Genomic DNA, 18,919 nt, shown 5'->3' with positions numbered 1-18,919 from the left:
AACACAATTACTGTAGTGACTCAATAACATAGTGACTGAAACAGACAAAGTAATGTGTAAATAATGTCAATAACTAGATGAACCATCTGTGGCTGTGAAGTGAACACTAGTAAGGTTGTAAATACTGTATAAAGTAGACCAGGGGTCACCAACGCGGTGCCCGCGGGCACCAAGTAGCCCGTAAGGACCAGATGAGTAGCCCGCTGGCCTGTTCTAAAAATAGCTCAAATAGCAGCACTTACCAGTGAGCTGCCTCTATTTTTTAAATTTTATTTATTTACTAGCAAGCTGGTCTCGCTGTGCTCGACATTTTTAATTCTAAGAGAGACAAAACTCAAATAGAATTTGAAAATCCAAGAAAATATTTTAAAGACTTGGTCTTCACTTGTTTAAATAAATTCATTATTTTTTTTTACTTTGCTTCTTATAACTTTCAGAAAGACAATTTTAGAGAAAAAATACAACCTCAAAAATGATTTTAGGATTTTTAAGCACATATACCTTTTTACCTTTTAAATTTCTTCCTCTTATTTCCTGACAATTTAAATCAATGTTCAATTTAATTTATTTTTTTTATTGTAAAGAATAATAAATACATTTTAATTTAATTCTTCATTTAAGCTTCTGTTTTTTCGACGAAGAATATTTGTGAAATATTTCTTCAAACTTATTATGATTAAAATTCAAAAAAATTATTCTGGCAAATCTAGAAAATCTGTAGTATCAAATTTAAATCTTATTTCAAAGTCTTTTGAATTTCTTTTAAAATGTTTGTTCTGGAAAATCTAGAAGAAATAACGATTTGTCTTTGTTAGAAATATAGCTTGGTCCAATTTGTTATATATTCTAACAATGTGTAGATTGGATTTTAACCTATTTAAAACATGTCATCCAAATTCTAAAATTAATCTTAATCAGCAAAAATCACTAATGGTGTTCCATAAATTATTTTTTTTATTTTTTCAAAAAGATTCGAATTAGCTAGTTTTTCTCTTCTTTTTTTCGGTTGAATTTTGAATTTTAAAGAGTCGTAATTGAAGATAAACTATGTTTCAAAATTTAATTGTCATTTTTTTTCGTGTTTTCTCCTCTTTTAAACCGTTCAATTAAGTGTAAATATCATTAATTATTAATAATAACATAGAGTTAAATGTAAATTGAGCAAATTGGCTATTTCTGGCAATTTATTGAAGTGTGTATCAAACTGGTAGCCCTTGGCATTAATTAGTACCCAAGAAGTAGCTCTTGCTTTCAAAAAGGTTGGTGACCCCTGGAGTAGACTAACCCATGTGGTTCCTGTGGATGTGAACACATTACTGTAGTGACTGAAACAGACATAGTTATTCATTTGGATGAATGTATTTATGTCAACTGTGTTGATCATTATTTTTCAATTCTTTAAACACTACAACATCTTTAAATGCTGCTTATCTTTGCTAAGTTTTGCATGTTCAATAGTTGAACCTGGCAGGGGACATGCGGCCCCCAGACCACCGGCTTATTTGCAGTCCTTTTCATTAAGTTTAAATCACATGTCTGAAAGTATTTTTAATATTAAAAAAAAAAAGTTAAAGATAAAGTACCAATGATAGTCATTATTATTTTCTGCATTTGACCCATCACTCTTGATCACCACCTAGGGGGTGAGGGGAGCAGTGAGCAGCAGCGGTGGCCGCGCCCGGGAATCATTTTTGGTGATTCAACCCCCAATTCCAAGCCTTGATGCTGAGTGCAAAGCAGGGATAGCTTCTAATATTTTAGATGAGGGGTGTCCAAACTTTTAAATTCTTTCAAACATGCTAAAAACAGACAAAACGTGTTCTAGGTGACTAAGTATATTATTATCATTTATTATCAGTTATTATTTCTTCAGCTTTTTCTCAACACATTCCCATTTTTTGCTGTTTTTTTTCTGGCACTTTTCCTAATGTTTTTATGTAATTTAAAATATTTGCACCAAGAATGAGCCTGGGTGTGACTGGCTGTCTGATGGGGAATCAAATCAGTGGTATGGCACATGACTAATCCCATGATCTAGTGTGGGTGTACGGACTGTGTTTACGTTTGAATCCTCTCCTCCCAGGAATATGTTCTCTGCGTGAGATCTCCCGCCGCGCAGCATACGCCAACAGAAGACCCCGACATGATTCCAGAAATGGTAAAGTCTTTCTGCAGTCTAGGAGTGGATGATGAGCCTCGCTCTGATACTCTTTAAGTAGGTTCAGGGCGGAGCGACGCGGCGGTAAAGCGTGCTCTTTGATCAGCGTCTATTTATAGTGTTGCGCAATCATGTGTTTATCCAACTCATTCAGCTCCTTCCAGATCCTTCTGCCTCTCAGCCTGCACCAGGCGCTGATGTTTGGGCTTGATTGTGTTGAATAAGCACTGATTGCTGCCAGCCATCAAATATTTGCTTGCCAGGAAGTGGCTGTGATAAAGTGTGTGTCCACAGTCTGGACTCAAGACTTAAGACTTGAATCCAACGTGTCATGTGATCACAGGCGTGAAGCTGACGGCGGCAGAAGAAGAAGACCTGAGGATGAGGTGGCAACATGCACTTGGACCGAGATATGAAGTCCTAGTACGTCTCTTCATCAAGATGTTTGTCCTAGCATGGCACATGCCAGTCTTTCATCCAATGACTCCATACTGAAAATATCAGCTGTTTTTTTGACCTACTTAAGGCCGCACTAATTCATATTTTATCACGTCACCTATTTTTGTGTTTGCACTCGCGCTCAACTGCTATAATCTTAAACCGCTCTAAGTGTAGGACTAGATGTGACCAATCGAAGACTAGGTGTGACCAATCTGAGTCTAAGACTAGATCACACCAATCTAAGACTAGGTGTGACCAATCTAAGTCTAAGATTAGATGTGTCCAATCTAAGTCTAAGACTAGTGGTGACCAATCTAAGTCTTAGACTACATGTGTCCAATCTAAGTCTAAGACTAGATGTGACCAATCTAAGTCTAAGACTAGATGTGACTAATCTAAGTCTAAGACTAGATCAGACCAATCTAAGTCTAAGACTAGTGGTGACCAATCTAAATCTAAGATTAGATGTGACCAATCTAAGTTTAACACTTCATGTGACCAATCTAAGTCTAAGACTACATGTGACCAATCTAAGTGTAAGACTAGATCTGATTAATTTAAATATAAGACTAGATGTGAACAATCTAAGTGTAAGACTAGATGTGACCAACCTAAGTCTAAGACTAGATCAGACCAATATAAGTTTAACACTAGATGTAACAATCTAAGTCTAAGACTAGATGTGACCAATCTAAGTCTAAGACTAGATGTGACCAATCTAAGTCTAAGACTATATGTGACCAATCTAAGTCTAAGACTAGATGTGACCAATCTAAGTCTAACACTATATGTGACCAATCTAAGTCTAAGACTATATGTGACCAATCTAAGTCTAAGACTAGATGTGACCAATCTAAGTCTAAGACTAAATCAGACCAATCTAAGTCTAAGACTAGATGTGAACAATCTAAGTGTAAGACTTGATGTGACCAATCTAAGTCTAAGACTAGATGTGACCAATCTAAGTCGAAGACTAGATCAGACCAATCTAAGTCTAAGACTAGATGTGACCAATCTAAGTCTAACACTAGATGTGACCAATCTAAGTCTAAGACTAGATCTGATTAATTTAAATATAAGACTAGATGTGACCAATCTAAGTCTAAGACTATATGTGACCAATCTAAGTCTAAGACTAGATGTGACCAATCTAAGTCTAAGACTATATGTGACCAATCTAAGTCTAAGACTATATGTGACCAATCTAAGTCTAAGACTACATGTGACCAATCTAAGTGTCAGACTAGATCTGATTAATTTAATTATAAGACCAGATGTGAACAATCTAAGTGTAAGACTTGATTTGACCAATCTAAGTCTAAGACTAGATGTGACCAATCTAAGTCTATGACTAGATCAGACCAATCTAAGTCTAACACTAGATGTGACCAATCTAAGTCGAAGACTAGATCAGACCAATCTAAGTCTAAGACTTGATGTGACCAATCTAAGTCTAAGACTACATGTGACCAATCTAAGTCGAAGACTAGATCAGACCAATCTAAGTCTAAGACTAGATGTGACCAATCTAAGTCTAACACTAGATGTGACCAATCTAAGTCTAAGACTAGATCTGATTAATTTAAATATAAGACTAGATGTGACCAATTTAAGTCTAAGACTATATGTGACCAATCTAAGTCTAAGACTAGATGTGACCAATCTAAGTCTAAGACTAGATGTGACCAATCTAAGTCTAAGACTATATGTGACCAATCTAAGTCTAAGACTAGATGTGACCAATCTAAGTCTAAGACTAGATGTGACCAATCTAAGTCTAAGACTATATGTGACCAATCTAAGTCTAAGACTACATGTGACCAATCTAAGTGTCAGACTAGATCTGATTAATTTAATTATAAGACCAGATGTGAACAATCTAAGTGTAAGACTTGATTTGACCAATCTAAGTCTAAGACTAGATGTGACCAATCTAAGTCTAAGACTAGATCAGACCAATCTAAGTCTAACACTAGATGTGACCAATCTAAGTCTAAGACTAGATGTGATTAATTTAAATATAAGACTAGATGTGACCAATCTAAGTCTAAGACTATATGTGACCAATCTAAGTCTAAGACTTGATGTGACCAATCTAAGTCTAAGACTACATGTGACCAATCTAAGTCTAAGACTAGATGTGACCAATCTAAGTCTAAGACTAGATGTGACCAATCTAAGTCTAAGACTAGATGTGACCAATCTAAGTTGAAGACTAGATCAGATCAATCTAAGTCTAACACTAGATGTGACCAATCTAAGTCTAAGACTAGATCTGATTAATTTAAATATAAGATTAGATGTGACCAATCTAAGTCTAAGACTAGATGTGACCAATCTAAGTCTAAGACTAAATCAGACCAATCTAAGTCTAAGACTAGATGTGACAAATCTAAATCTAAGACTGGATCTGATCAATCTAAGACTAGATCTGACCAATCTAAAACTTGATTTGATCAGTCTATGACTAAATGTGATCAATCTAAGACTATATCTGATCAGTCTAAGCGTAAGACTAGATGTGATCAATCTAAGAGTGGATCTGATCAGTCCAAGTCTATGAGTAAGGGTACTAAGTAGTACTTACAGTGCTGTTAGAAACATGAACAGTTAAAAAGTGGTCCACGATCATGTTTCCATCTTTCAGGTGTGCCAGCTGGAGCGCTTCAGTGAGACTAGTGGTCTGGGCATCAGTCTGGAGGCTCGGGCAGGACATCATTATCTGTGCTCAGTTTTACCTGAGGGTCCTGTTGGCCAGAGTACTAAGATCTTCACTGGAGACCAGATCCTGGAGGTAAGAAAACATTCATGCAAGTATTGGTTGACCTTTGACCAAAGTGATGTGGTGGTTCACATAGCTGACTCTCTGGTCTTAGACTGTGTCCACACTGCAATAAAGTCCAGATCTGAGGAAAATAAATATTAAAAACAAGTGAAATGAAATCTCTACGCAGCTATTCATTTTACTTGATAAAACATCCTAAATTGAGATTTGTACATCTAGAAATTAGCAGGACTTTTAAGGTATAAATAAGTATTTTATTCTGAAATCAAGCAGGAGAATCTTTACACAAGATGTTCTATGTGGGGGAAACCAAAATATGTCTTGAATATTTTTTTCTCGTTTTTAACATTTTTAAACTTGAATCCATCCATCTTCTTCCGGTTATCTGAGGTTGGGTCGCGGGGGCAGCAGCCTAAGCAGATAATCCCAGACTTCCCTCTCTCCAGCTACTTGGTCCTGCTCCTCCCCTGATCCTGGGAGACATAGTCCTGAACCACAATAGTCAACATATAATTATTCATGCTAAAAGTAAGATTGTTTAGAGAAAGTATGAAAGAGGGCAAGATTGTTTTATAAATATCTCTGCCATGCCTCCATGCTTTGATTTCACATTTGGGGGATCCCAAATACACAAAACAAGGCACCAAGAGGTGAGACGAATACTTTCTAAGAACACAACGTGACACATTTCTCGTGGTACAAAACAAAAACATCACTTTTACCCGACCAAACTCTTCACGTTGTGTAAATGCTCAATAAAAAGAGAATACAACAAATCCTTTTCAACTTATATTCAATTGAATAGACTGCAAAGACAAGATATTTAACGTTTAAACTAGAAAACTTTGTTATTTTTTGCAAATATTAGCTCATTTGGAATTTGATGCCTGCAACATGTTTCAAAAAAGCTGGCACGAGTGGCAAAAAAGAGTGAGAAAGTTGAGGAATGCTCATCAAAGACTTATTTGGAACATCCCACAGGTGAACAGGCTAATTGGGAACAGGTGGGTGCCATGATTGGGTATAAAAGCAGCTTCCATGAAATGCTCAGTCATTCACAAACAAGGACGGGGGCGAGGGTCACCACTTTGTCAACAAATGCCTGAGCAAATTGTTGAAGAACAACATTTCTCTACAAGGAATTTAGGGATTTCACCATCTACGCTGGTTGAGAGAATGTGGAGAAATCACTGCAGGTAAGCCATGATATTACACACCTTGGATCCCTCAGGCGCTACTGCATCAAAAAGCCACATCAGTGTGTAAAGGATATCACCACATGGGCTCAGGAACACCTCAGAAACCCACTGTCAGTAACTACAGTTGGTCGCTACATCTGTAAGTGCAAGTTAAAACTCTACTATGCAAAGCCAAAGCCATTTATCAACAACACCCAGAAACACTTGGCTGGGCCCGAGCTCATCTAAGATGGACTGATGCAAAGTGGAAAAGTGTTCTGTGGTCTGACGAGTCCACATTTCAAACTGTTTTTGAAAACTGTGGACCAAAGAGGAAAAGAACCTTCCGTACCGTTCTAGGGTGAAAGTGTAAAAAGCAGCATGTGTGATGGTATGGGGGTGTATTAGTGGTCAAGACATGGGTAACTTACACATCTGTGAAGGCACCATTAATGCTGAAAGGTACATACAGCTTTTGAAGCAACATATGTTGTTATCATGTACGCCCCTGCTTATTTCAGCAAGACAATGCCAAGCCAGGTGTTACAACAGCGTAGTAAAAGAGTGTGGGTACTAGACTGGCCTGCCTGTAGTCCAGACGTTGAAAATGTGTGGCAGCTAAAATATGAGAAGGGAGACTGTTGAACAACTTAAGCTGTACATCAAGCAAGAATGGGAAAGAATTCCACTTCAAAAATGTGTCTCCTCAGTTCCTAAACCTTTACTGAGTGTTGTTAAAAGGAAAGGCCATGTAACACACTGGTAAAAATGCATTTTTTGCCATGTGTTGCTGCCATTAAATTCTAAAGGCCTACTGAAAGCCACTACTAGCGACCACGCAGTCTGATAGTTTATATATCAATGATGAAATCTTAACATTGCAACACATGCCAATACGGCCGGGTGACATTTTAAATTTCCCGGGAAGTATCCGGTTGAAAACGTCTCGGTATGATGACGTTTGCGCGTGACGTCACAAGGTCAAAGGAAGTATTCGGACCCAATGTGTCACCATACAAACTGCTCTGTTTTCATCGAACAATTCCACAGTATTCTGGACATCTGTGTTGGTGAATCTTTTGCAATTTGTTTAATGAACAATGGAGACTGCAAAGAAGAAAGTTGTAGGTGCGATCGGTGTATTAGCGGCTGGCTGCAGCAACACCAACACCAGGAGGTTGTGTTGTGTTTGAGCTGGATAGCAGACGAGCTACCGTGAGTACAGCTTTGGCTTCCAAACATTTGATCGCTTGCCCGTACGTGCGTGTCGCTATGTGCATGTCACGTACGTAACTTTGGGGAAATATATGTTTCTTGCAGACTCTGATGGCGGCCGGGGTGTCGTCGAAAGCTACAACGCCCGCCGCCGCTCTGTAGCTAAGTTAGCTTCAATGGCTCATTAGCAACATCATTGTTAAGCTTCGCCAAGCTGGAAATTATTAAGCATGTATTTACATGTTCATGGTTTAATAGTATTGTTGATCTTCTGTCTATCCTTCCAGTCAGGGTTTTTTAAAATTTTGTTTCTATCTGCATTGGAGCCTGATGCTATCACGTTAGCTCCGTAGCTAAAGGTCTTCAAGGATGTATTGTCGTGGAGATAAAAGTCACTGTGAATGTCCATTTTGCGTTCTGGACTCTCATTTTAAAGAGGATATAGTATCCCAGGTGGTTTAACATACAAATCTGTGATCCACAATAGAAAAAGGAGAGAGTGTGGAATCCAATGAGCCAGCTTGTACCTAAGTTACGGTCAGAGCGAAAAAAGATACACTACACTGCCTCTCTAGTCATTCACTCTAACGTTCCTCATCCACAAATCTTTCATCCTCGCTCAAATTAATGGGGTAATCGTCGCTTTTCTCGGTCCGAATCTCTCTCGCTCCATTGTAAACAACGGGGAATTGTGAGGAATACTAGCTCCTGTGACGTCACGCTACTTCCGCTACAGGCAAGGCTTTTTTTTATCAGCGACCAAAAGTTGCGAACTTTATCGTCGTTTTTCTCTACTAAATCCTTTCAGCAAAAATATGGCAATATCGCCAAATGATCAAGTATGACACATAGAATGGATCTGCTATTCCCGTTTAAATAAAAAAATTCATTTCAGTAGGCCTTTAAGTTCATGACTATTTGCAAAAAAGAACAAAGTTTGTCAGTGTGAACATGAAATATCTTGTCTTTGCAGTCTATTCAATTGAAATAAGTTGAAAAGGATTTGTTGTATTCTCTTTTTATTTACCATGTACACACCGTGACAACTTCACTGCTTGTGTAGTTTGTATATTGTTATGCAAACACCTTTAGAAAAGTACAAAGTGTTGGTGTGGACATGTGTTCCTCACACTCACATATGGGTTGACTAGCATGTTCACCTGGGATGTGCTGCGCCCCCTGCTGGGACCCTGGACAGGAAGTAGAATAGTCAAATGCCTTGGTGTTTGCAGGCAGCGTGCAAAGAGATTGCAGGACAGACACGGTCTAGGCCGGTGAAAGTGTGATGTTTCTTGTAGAGTTGATGACATCACCATAGCACACACTTTTGTATCATCAGTAGTGGCAACTTGGGTTTAGCAAGTTCCCCTGAAGGCAGGCCACTTGTAATGAGAAGGTGGTGTGAGGCTGCTCTCTTCTGCACTGGAGGGCAAAGACTTTGCTCTGTGCAAGTTCCCAAACCCACGCCTCGCCCTCGCTCCAAACAACAACAATTGTGCGTGTGTGAGAAGTGCAGCCTGGTGCAGAACTCTGCTGTCCAAATCCACTTTGATGTGCAGCTCACAGCGCTGAGGTTCCGCTCCATTTGTAAAGCAGGCCAGCGATGTCTGCATGTACTTTCTTGTTCATGGAGAACCTGCACGCCCACCTCAGAGACCACGTTTTACCCTATGTCCACGTTAGGAGTGAAACTCAATACAGGAGCATTGTGCATGAATGTTGTACACGGAGATATACTTGTAGAAATAGCAAATACATTACAACACATTGTGGTACTGATATCTAGCAGGGGTGTCAAAAGATACATTTTCAAATAAATGACATTTTGTATTTGCAATGATTCTTAATCGATTCAAAAAGTATGTATGTATCTATATATATATATATATATATATATATATATATATGTATATATATATATATATATATATATATATATATTAGGGCTGCAACTAATGATTAATTTGATAATCGATTAATCTGTCGATTATTACTTCGATTAATAATCGGCTAAAAGAGACAAACTACTTTTCTATCCTTTCCAGTATTTTATTGAAAAAAAAACAGCATACTGGCACCATACTTATTTTGATTATTGTTTCTCATCTGTCTGTACATGTTGCAGTTTATAAAAAATTAAAAAATAAAATAAAAAAATTGCCTCTGCGCATGCGCATAGCATAGATCCAACGAATCAATGACTAAATTAATCGCCAACTATTTTTATAAACAATTTTCATCGATTTAATCGATTAGTTGTTGCAGCCCTAATATATATATATATATATATATATATATATATATATATATATATATATATATATATATATATATATATATATATATATATATACACTACCGTTGAAAAGTTTGGGGTCACCCAAACAATTTTGTGGAATAGCCTTCATTTCTAAGAACAAGAATAGACTGTCGAGTTTCAGATGAAAGTTCTCTTTTTCTGGCCATTTTGAGCGTTTAATTGACCCCACAAATGTGATGCTCCAGAAACTCAATCTGCTCAAAGGAAGGTCAGTTTTGTAGCTTCTGTAACGAGCTAAAGTGTTTTCAGATGTGTGAACATGATTGCGCAAGGGTTTTCTAATCATCAATTAGCCTTCTGAGCCAATGAGCAAACACATTGTACCATTAGAACACTGGAGTGATAGTTGCTGGAAATGGGCCTCTATACACCTATGTAGATATTGCACCAAAAACCAGACATTTGCAGCTAGAATAGTCATTTACCACATTAGCAATGTATAGAGTGTATTTCTGTAAAGTTAAGACTAGTTTAAAGTTATCTTCATTGAAAAGTACAGTGCTTTTCCTTCAAAAATAAGGACATTTACATGTGACCCCAAACTTTTGAACGCTAGTGTATACTCATATATATATATATATATATATATATATATATATATATATATATATATATATATATATATATATATATATATATATATATATATATCCATCCTTTCAACATTCATGAATTGGCTCCACAAACTCAGACATTGATCAGAATTGGTAGAAAATGTGATAATGACACCTTGAAGTGCCGAATGGGTCAGTACCTATTGGTACCCATTCGTGGTGGGCGGAGTCTGGCGGCGAAAACTGCTCCTCGCCATCAACCATCAAACTGCCATGACAGCACTTTAGGCGATCAGATCACCTTCTAAACTGACATGAGGCTTTTAGGTCGGGGTCTGATCACGATTAGATGCCCCCTTGTGGTGGAAAATGATAACCGCCTTAATTTTGTTCCACACGCTCTGGCCTGCCGACTCATGTGAAGGTGCGAGGGCCCTCTTAACGATGCTCGCAGCTCTTAATTATTGTTATTATTGTTGGGGTTGTGATTTGTTATTATTACGGTTTTAATGAGTTGTATTTATGCAGTGTTTTATGGCAGAAACAAATGAACAATGGCCTGAAGAAGGTAGCCATTGCCTGCAAAAGGCACAACAGCGTCAATGGGGATCCGGGAAAAAGGGGTTATAAGTGTGGCTTAGGCCTGCACGCAGAATTATTTTATGCAAACTAAATCTGGTTTTATGATGGTGGCACTTGGAATAAGACTGCCTCACCCTGACTAGTTGGTTCTTCTTGAGGTTTGTGTGGGTGTAGACTAAGGGCCACACAAAACATAAGTTTATTAAAGTACGTCTTTAATCAGGCATGTGATTTTTACGTCAATAGTCGAAAATACATATTTTTTATCTCTGTAAAAATATAAAAAAATATTTTCCGTTTTTCTTCGTTTTTTACGACCTACAATGTGTGTTAATATCTTGATCCGTCTCTTTGCCATACCTGCCGAAAACTACAGTTTTCCCGTAATGAGTATGATTTTTTGATAATCCAGTGGTAAAAACTACGGTTTTCCATTAAAAATGATGAACTTAAAAATCGGTGTTTTACAACAAGACAGTAGCTGACATTGTGGTCATTATTTCTACTCTTTATATTTTGACGTTGACTAGTTGAGTCATTTTGAAACATATTTGTTGTTTCATGCTATAAATCACAAATGGCTATAGAATAAACATTGTTTGTACTCTTTATGATTTTTGCATTTTGGAGCAGTTAAAAGTGGAGAGGGAGTCGAAGGGACAGAAATTGGATCTAAAAATCCAAGGCAGAATCCACTAAAGCAGAAACTAAAATGAAAATGAAAGCTGCTCATAAATGTGCCAGGAAGACGCATGTCAGAGCCATCAAAGCAAAAATGCCAAAGTAATGTGTAAATAATGTCAATAAGTAGATGAACTATCTGTGGCTGTGAAGTGAACACTAGTAAGGTCGTAAATACTGTATAGAGTAGGCTAACCCATGTGGTTCCTGTGGATGTGAACACAATTACTGTAGTGACTAAATAACATAGTGACTGAAACAGACCATACTTGCCAACCCTCCCGTTTTTAGCGGGAGAATCCCGGTATTCAGCGCCTCTCCCGACAACCTCCCGGCAGAGATTTTCTCCCGACAAACTCCCGGTATTCAGCCGGAGCTGGAGGCCACGCCCCCTCCCGCTCAATGCGGACCTGAGACCGAGTGGGGACAGCCTGTTCTCACGTCCGCTTTCCCACAATATAAACAGCTTGCCTGCCCAATGACGTCATAACATCTAGGGCTTTTAGAGAGTAGAGTGCACAACTGCGCACACAACAAGGAGACGAAGCAGAAGAACGAGGACATTACAGACATGGCGACGCCGTCGACGAGCAAGATGAAGAAATACGCTGGCAAGTTCCGAAACGAATGGGAACAAGAATTTCAGTTCATCCAGGACAGTTCGAAGGGGAAGGTGTGTGTTGCCTGTAAATATGTAGAACAGACTTCTCCATTGAACACGGCGGCCGAAATGATATACTCGTCATGAACGGAGAAGTTAAACAGGACAATACTGCCATCTAATGGATAGCCACCGGAACACTGAAATTCAAGTATTTCTTTTATGTAAATAAAATAAATATATATATATATATATATATATATATATATATATATATATATATATATATATATATATATATATATATATATATATATATATATATATATATATATATATATATATATATATATATATATACTGTACATACATACAAACATACATACATACATATATATGTATGTATGTATGTTTGTATGTATGTATGTATGTATGTACAGTATATATATATATATATATATATATATATATATATATATATATATATATATATATTTATATATATACTACCGTTCAAAAGTTGAAATGTCCTTATTTTAGAAGGAAAAGCACTGTACTTTTCAATGAAGATAACTTTAAACTAGTCTTAACTTGAAAGAAATACACTCTATACATTGCTAATGTGGTAAATGACTATTCTAGCTGCAAATGTCTGCTTTTTGGTGCAATATCTACATAGGTGTATAGAGGCCCATTTCCAGCAACTATCACTCCAGTGTTCTAATGGTACAATGTGTTTGCTCATTGGCTCAGAAGGCTAATTGATGATTAGAAAACCCTTGTGCAATCATGTTCACACATCTGAAAACACTTTAGCTCGTTACAGAAGCTACAAAACTGACCTTCCTTTGAGCAGATTGAGTTTCTGGAGCATCACATTTGTGGGCTCAATTGAACGCTCAAAATGGCCAGAAAAAGAGAACTTTCATCTGAAACTCCACAGTCTATTCTTGTTCTTAGAAATGAAGGCTATTCCACTAAATTGTTTGGGTGACCCCAAACTTTTGAACGGTAGTGTATATATATATGTGAAATATATATGAAATACTCGAGTTGGTGAATTCTAGCTGTAAATAACCACGCCCCCCATCCCCTGCCCCCCACCTCCCGATATTGGAGGTCTCAAGGTTGGCAAGTATGGTAGTGACTAAATAACATAGTGACTGAAACAGACATAGTGATTCATTTGGATGAATGAGGTGTATATTTATGTCAACTAAAACATCTTTAAATGCTGCTTTTCTTTGCTCATGTTTGCATGTTCAATCGCCCACTGAGTGCATCTTGTTTCCAGGTGAATGGGATCCCACTCATAGGAGAGACACACAAGGAGGTGATCAACATCCTGAAGGAGCTGCCTCTCTTTGTGTACCTGGTGTGCTCTCGCGTCGCACCCCCCGCCATCCCCGACAGCGAGGAGGACGAGGAGGAGGACGCCCAGCTCACCCTGAAGGAGCTGCTGGCTGAGTTCAATGACAAGGTGAAGTGTGGGAATATGCAGATGTAACCATGACAATGGCTCGTCTAGCGCCAGCTCTCCTTGTGCTGTCACAGCTGGACCAGGGCTGCGTCATCCCCTGCCCGACAGCTGAGGACATCACCAAGCGGGGCGTGCCCCCCATGTCGCCTCCTTTGGCCATGTGGGAGAGGGGGGCGCAGGTGGTAGAGCTGGAGAAAGGCGAGTCGGGATTGGGCTTCAGTATCCTGGACTACCAGGTAATAGACGTGCCCCTGAGCCTCTCTAAAAATAGACCAGACAGGAATAAGCCGCGGTCTTAGAACATCAGAGTGCAGGAAACAAGAGAAAGCAATGGTTCCTTTGTGGAAGTCCAAAGGAGAGTTCATCTGCAAAACTCGGCTAAAAACTTTTCCTGAAAAAGATGAAACCACAGTTGCACTGTGGGAGGAAAACGTTGCAGAGATTGTAAAAATATGATCAAAACAAGCCTTATTCCCAGGATCGCTCTGGCTGATAACACAATTAAAAATAAATATAAATGGGGACATCGCCGCTTGGAAATGAAGCCAGAGCTTTTATTATGCATTATTTGTTTGGAGAGGAGACCTTTCATCTTCCTCCAAAAATGTGTCATTCCTCCGTCTTCCAGGATCCGGAGGACGCCACCAAAACAGTTCTGGTGATCCGCTCCTTGGTCCCGGGTGGCGTGGCTGACCGAGATGGCCGCCTGCTCCCCGGGGATAGACTCATGTTTGTCAACGAGTGCGACCTGGAAGGCTCCAGTCTGGATTACGCCGTGCACGTGCTCAAGTCCACGGGCTACGGCCCCGTGCACATCGGTGTTGCCAAACCGCTGCCGGTATGTCCAGAAGAATTCATTTGATTTATCGTTAAAGGAGACCTTTGACGCTTCTATTCTTAACACGCTTCCTTGTGGTCCAGATTATTAGGGTTCGCATGTACCCTGTATAAAGGACTCCCACAGGGAGTCCTTTATACAGGTACAAAGGAACCTATTGAAATTGTAAGGTTGATTATTATTCCGCAGCTTTGCGCACTACTTTGCCCCCCTTAACATACTCACCAAATTTTTTACACACATACAAAAACTGGGACAGCACACTTTAGTAAAAAAACCAAACCCCAAAAATTTAAATTGCGCTCTAGCGCCCCCTAGGAAAAAAACAAAAACAAACTGCCTGTAACTCCCACTAGGAAGGTCGTAGAGACATGAAACAAAAACCTGTATGTAGGTCTCACTTAGACCTACATTTCATATGTTCACATCCTCGGGCAAAAACCAACAGGAAGTTGGCAATTTCCCCTTCAACACAAAAAATGACTAAAAACACTTATTTTTGCCTCTTTGAGCTGTAATTTGACCCCTTTAAAATACTTCAAAACTCACCAAACTTTTTACACACATCGGGACTGGTGGAAATTGCGATCTAAAAAAAACCGAACCCCGAAACTCAAAATTGCGCTCTAGCGCAATTTTTGAATACCGTATTTCCTTGAATTGGCGCAGGGAATATAGTATTCGCACGTCTAGAATTACTGCTGGGTCAAACTCGTTTCTCAAAATAATTAACGCATGCTTGGCCTTATCGCCGGTTTATTATTGAAGCTGGATCAAATTCGTTTCGCAAAATATTAATTTTATTATCGCATGTCTATAATTTTCGCTGGGTCAAACTCGTTTCGCAAAATATTTAGCATATGTCTAGAACTTCCACCGGGTCAAATTCGTTACGTCACGAGTGACGCTTTACCTGTCCTCATTTTGAAAATGGAGGAAGCTGCTTTTAGTAGTTTACAATCGCACAAAGGAAAAAAGATAAAGTAGGATTTAAGGTCCAAGCTATTGAATACCGGTACAGTATGCTAAAGAGAACAGTAAGCAGCTATGTTTTATTAATATACCGTAGCTGCGTGTGTCAAATACTGTATAAGTCATTAAATGACTCCCGCTTCCTGGTGGTAGAGGGCGCTAGTGATCCTTCTTGCGACTTTCGGTACTGCAGAAGAAGTGAACACACGCAGCAAGAGATTTTTTTTTTTCCTCTGCCTGAACTTTTAACATGGAGGATTACATACCGGTATCTAAAATAAAACAGTTTTCTAAACTGGACTTTCAATGGAAGCAGGAGGTAATAATTAAAGGAATATCTCCATCGAGACAGAGAGACTTTTAAAACTGAAGAAAGAAAATAAGGAAGACTTCTATAAACAAGTTATCGATGCTTTTGGTCAGAAGGAGCTGCAAATGGACTCCATTTATAAGTACAGGTAAGACCATAATAACGTTTTTTTTAATTAAATGTACTTTTCATGATGGTATTGCTTACATCACACTCAAAGCGCACGCCTAAATTTTATGGATTCCTTTTGGTAAACGCCGGAGTGAGAAGAGGTTTTAAAATAATTACCGCATGCACGGCCATCCCGCCGGTTTCCGGTAAACGCAGGAGTGACAGGAGGTTTTAAATTAACGCCCCTGCGGCTATTCAAGGAAATACGGTAAAACAGAGACAAAACGGCTTCTCAGAGGAAAACACAGACAAAACTGCTTGTAACTTCCGGTAGGAACGTTTTAGAGACATGAAACAAAAACCTCTACGTAGGTTTAACTTAGACCTACATTTCATAGATTGACATCCTTCAGCAAAAATCAACAGGAAGTTTGATATCCCCACTTCAAAACAATTTTTTTTTTAAAAAGCGGTCACCAAACATCAAACATTATCTCCTCTGAGCGCGTTTGTCGTTTTGGCTTCAAACTGCTACAGGAGAGAGATTGAACCCTTCTGATTAAAAGTTGGCGAAAGCGTTTTAATAAGTGCTACTGTTTTGATTTTACGAGCCTTCAAAGAAAAGAACCACTGTGCCGCAGCACCTAGGAAAAAAACACGAGACACAACTTCCTCTAACTCCCAGTACGAATATCGTAGAGACATGCAACAAAAACCTCTATGTAGGTCTCACTCAGGACTACCACTGGACTAAAGTATTGGGACACCTAGGACTAGCACCAGCCAAAATGCGGACCCGACCAACGCTGCTTGCAGCTTTAATTTGATATGTTTTGGTGTACATTTACCGTAGTTTCCCGTGTATAAGCCACACCCATTACATTTTAGGCCAAATAATTGTTTTCTACATATTAGCTCCACCAGACTATGACACAGATATATACGTTGGGAAATGAGTTATTTATTTACACAGAAATATTTACCTTAATTGTTTCGAAACGGCAGTAAAACGGCTGATCAAACAAAACAGAAGTCATGGTCATGGACCCACTAGCTGCGCGAGCTAGCTCTCCAATCGGCTAAACAGACTCAATAACTCAACGCTGACGTTTTGGTGAATTTACTGAGGAATTGGTGAAAGTGACAACAATACAAAAAGAATGCCATTGTAAGTTAATAATAATAACAACTACATATTAGTTCATGCTAACAACGCTAGCTTCATTACATCACAATGGCACATAGGAAAACACTCCTACAGACATCACACATGGGACGGTTTAGTAATTGAGAATTGTTTTAGTTATATTGTAAATCTTACAAACGCTGCTTGGCGTGATGAACAAAGAATCCATACGAGTAGAAACGCTATGGACGGCTAGAAGACGGAACGGCACTTGTGCTTCCAGTTGAAAGCACCAAATGGAAGGACACAGCAGTACCTGCCGTGAGCGAACGCGTCCTAAAGATGGCGCCGTAGCACAAGCAATAATACGCATTTTCAGTGTCCTGCTTGTTTTTTTTTCAAAGCTATTTGCATTATGAGTATGTCAATGGATACAAAATCCATAAATTAACTGCACCGTTTTATAAGCCGCATGTTTCAAAGTGTAGGAACATTTATGTCAGGCCCATATGAGAATGTCAGGCCCATATGAGAATGTCAGACCCATACAAGAATGTCAGGCCCATATGAGAATGTCAGACCCATACAAGAATGTCAGGCCCATATGAGAATGTCAGACCCATACAAGAATGTCAGGCCCATACGAGAATGTCAGGCCCATACGAGAATGTCAGGCCCATATAAGAATGTCAGGCCCACACAAGTATGTCAGGCCCATATAAGAATGTCAGACCCATACAAGAATGTCAGGCCCATACGAGAATGTCAGGCCCATACAAAAATGTCAGGCCCAAATAGGAATGTCAGGCCCACACAAGAATGTCAGGCCCAAATAGGAATGTCAGGCCCATACAAGAATGTCAGGCCCAAATAGGAATGTCAGGCCCACACAAGTATGTCAGGCCCATACAAGTATGTCAGGCCCATTCAAGTATGTCAGGCCCATATAAGTATGTCAGGCCCATACAGGTATGTCAGGCCCATACAAGTATGTCAGGCCCATACAAGTATGTCAGGCCCATATAAGTATGTCAGGCCCACACAAGTATGTCAGGCCCATATAAGTATGTCAGGCCCACACAGGTATGTCAGGCCCATACAAGAATGTCAGGCCCATACGAGAATGTCAGGCCCATACAAGTATGTCAGGCCCACACAAGTATGTCAGGCCCACACAAGTATGTCAGGCCCATACGAGAATGTCAGGCCCATACAAGTATGTCAGGCCCACACAAGTATGTCAGGCCCACACAAGAATGTCAGACCCATACAAGTATGTCAGGCCCATATAAGTATGTCAGGCCCATACAAGTATGTCAGGCCCACACAAGTATGTCAGGCCCATATAAGAGTGTCAGGCCCATACAAGTATGTCAGGCCCATACAAGTATGTCAGGCCCATACAAGTATGTCAGGCCTATACAGGAATGTCAGGCCCATACAAGAATGTCAGGCCCATACAAGAATGTCAGGCCCATACAAGAATGTCAGGCCCATACAAGTATGTCAGGCCCATACAAGAATGTCAGGCCCATACAAGTATGTCAGGCCCATATAAGTATGTCAG

General features: G+C 39.2%; 1 protein-coding gene across 2 annotated transcripts in view; it reads left to right on the top strand.

Moving 5' to 3' along the window:
* The window catches only part of LOC133634244 (multiple PDZ domain protein-like), a 137,801-nt gene that overhangs the window by 38,490 nt on the left and 80,392 nt on the right, over window positions 1-18,919 (top strand). For both annotated transcript variants that reach the window (XM_062027368.1, XM_062027367.1), the window contains exons 12-17: window positions 2,084-2,158; window positions 2,502-2,581; window positions 5,247-5,393; window positions 13,810-13,995; window positions 14,070-14,231; window positions 14,624-14,833. In XM_062027368.1, coding sequence (XP_061883352.1) covers window positions 2,084-2,158; window positions 2,502-2,581; window positions 5,247-5,393; window positions 13,810-13,995; window positions 14,070-14,231; window positions 14,624-14,833 — 860 coding nt within the window. The remainder of the gene's footprint in view (window positions 1-2,083; window positions 2,159-2,501; window positions 2,582-5,246; window positions 5,394-13,809; window positions 13,996-14,069; window positions 14,232-14,623; window positions 14,834-18,919) is intronic.

Source organism: Entelurus aequoreus, linkage group LG18 (genome assembly GCF_033978785.1).
Source record: "Entelurus aequoreus isolate RoL-2023_Sb linkage group LG18, RoL_Eaeq_v1.1, whole genome shotgun sequence".
In the NCBI taxonomy this organism is placed as follows: Eukaryota; Metazoa; Chordata; class Actinopteri; order Syngnathiformes; family Syngnathidae; genus Entelurus; species Entelurus aequoreus.
Note: the sequence above shows the minus strand (reverse complement) of the source record. Positions and strands in the feature narration are given on the sequence as shown.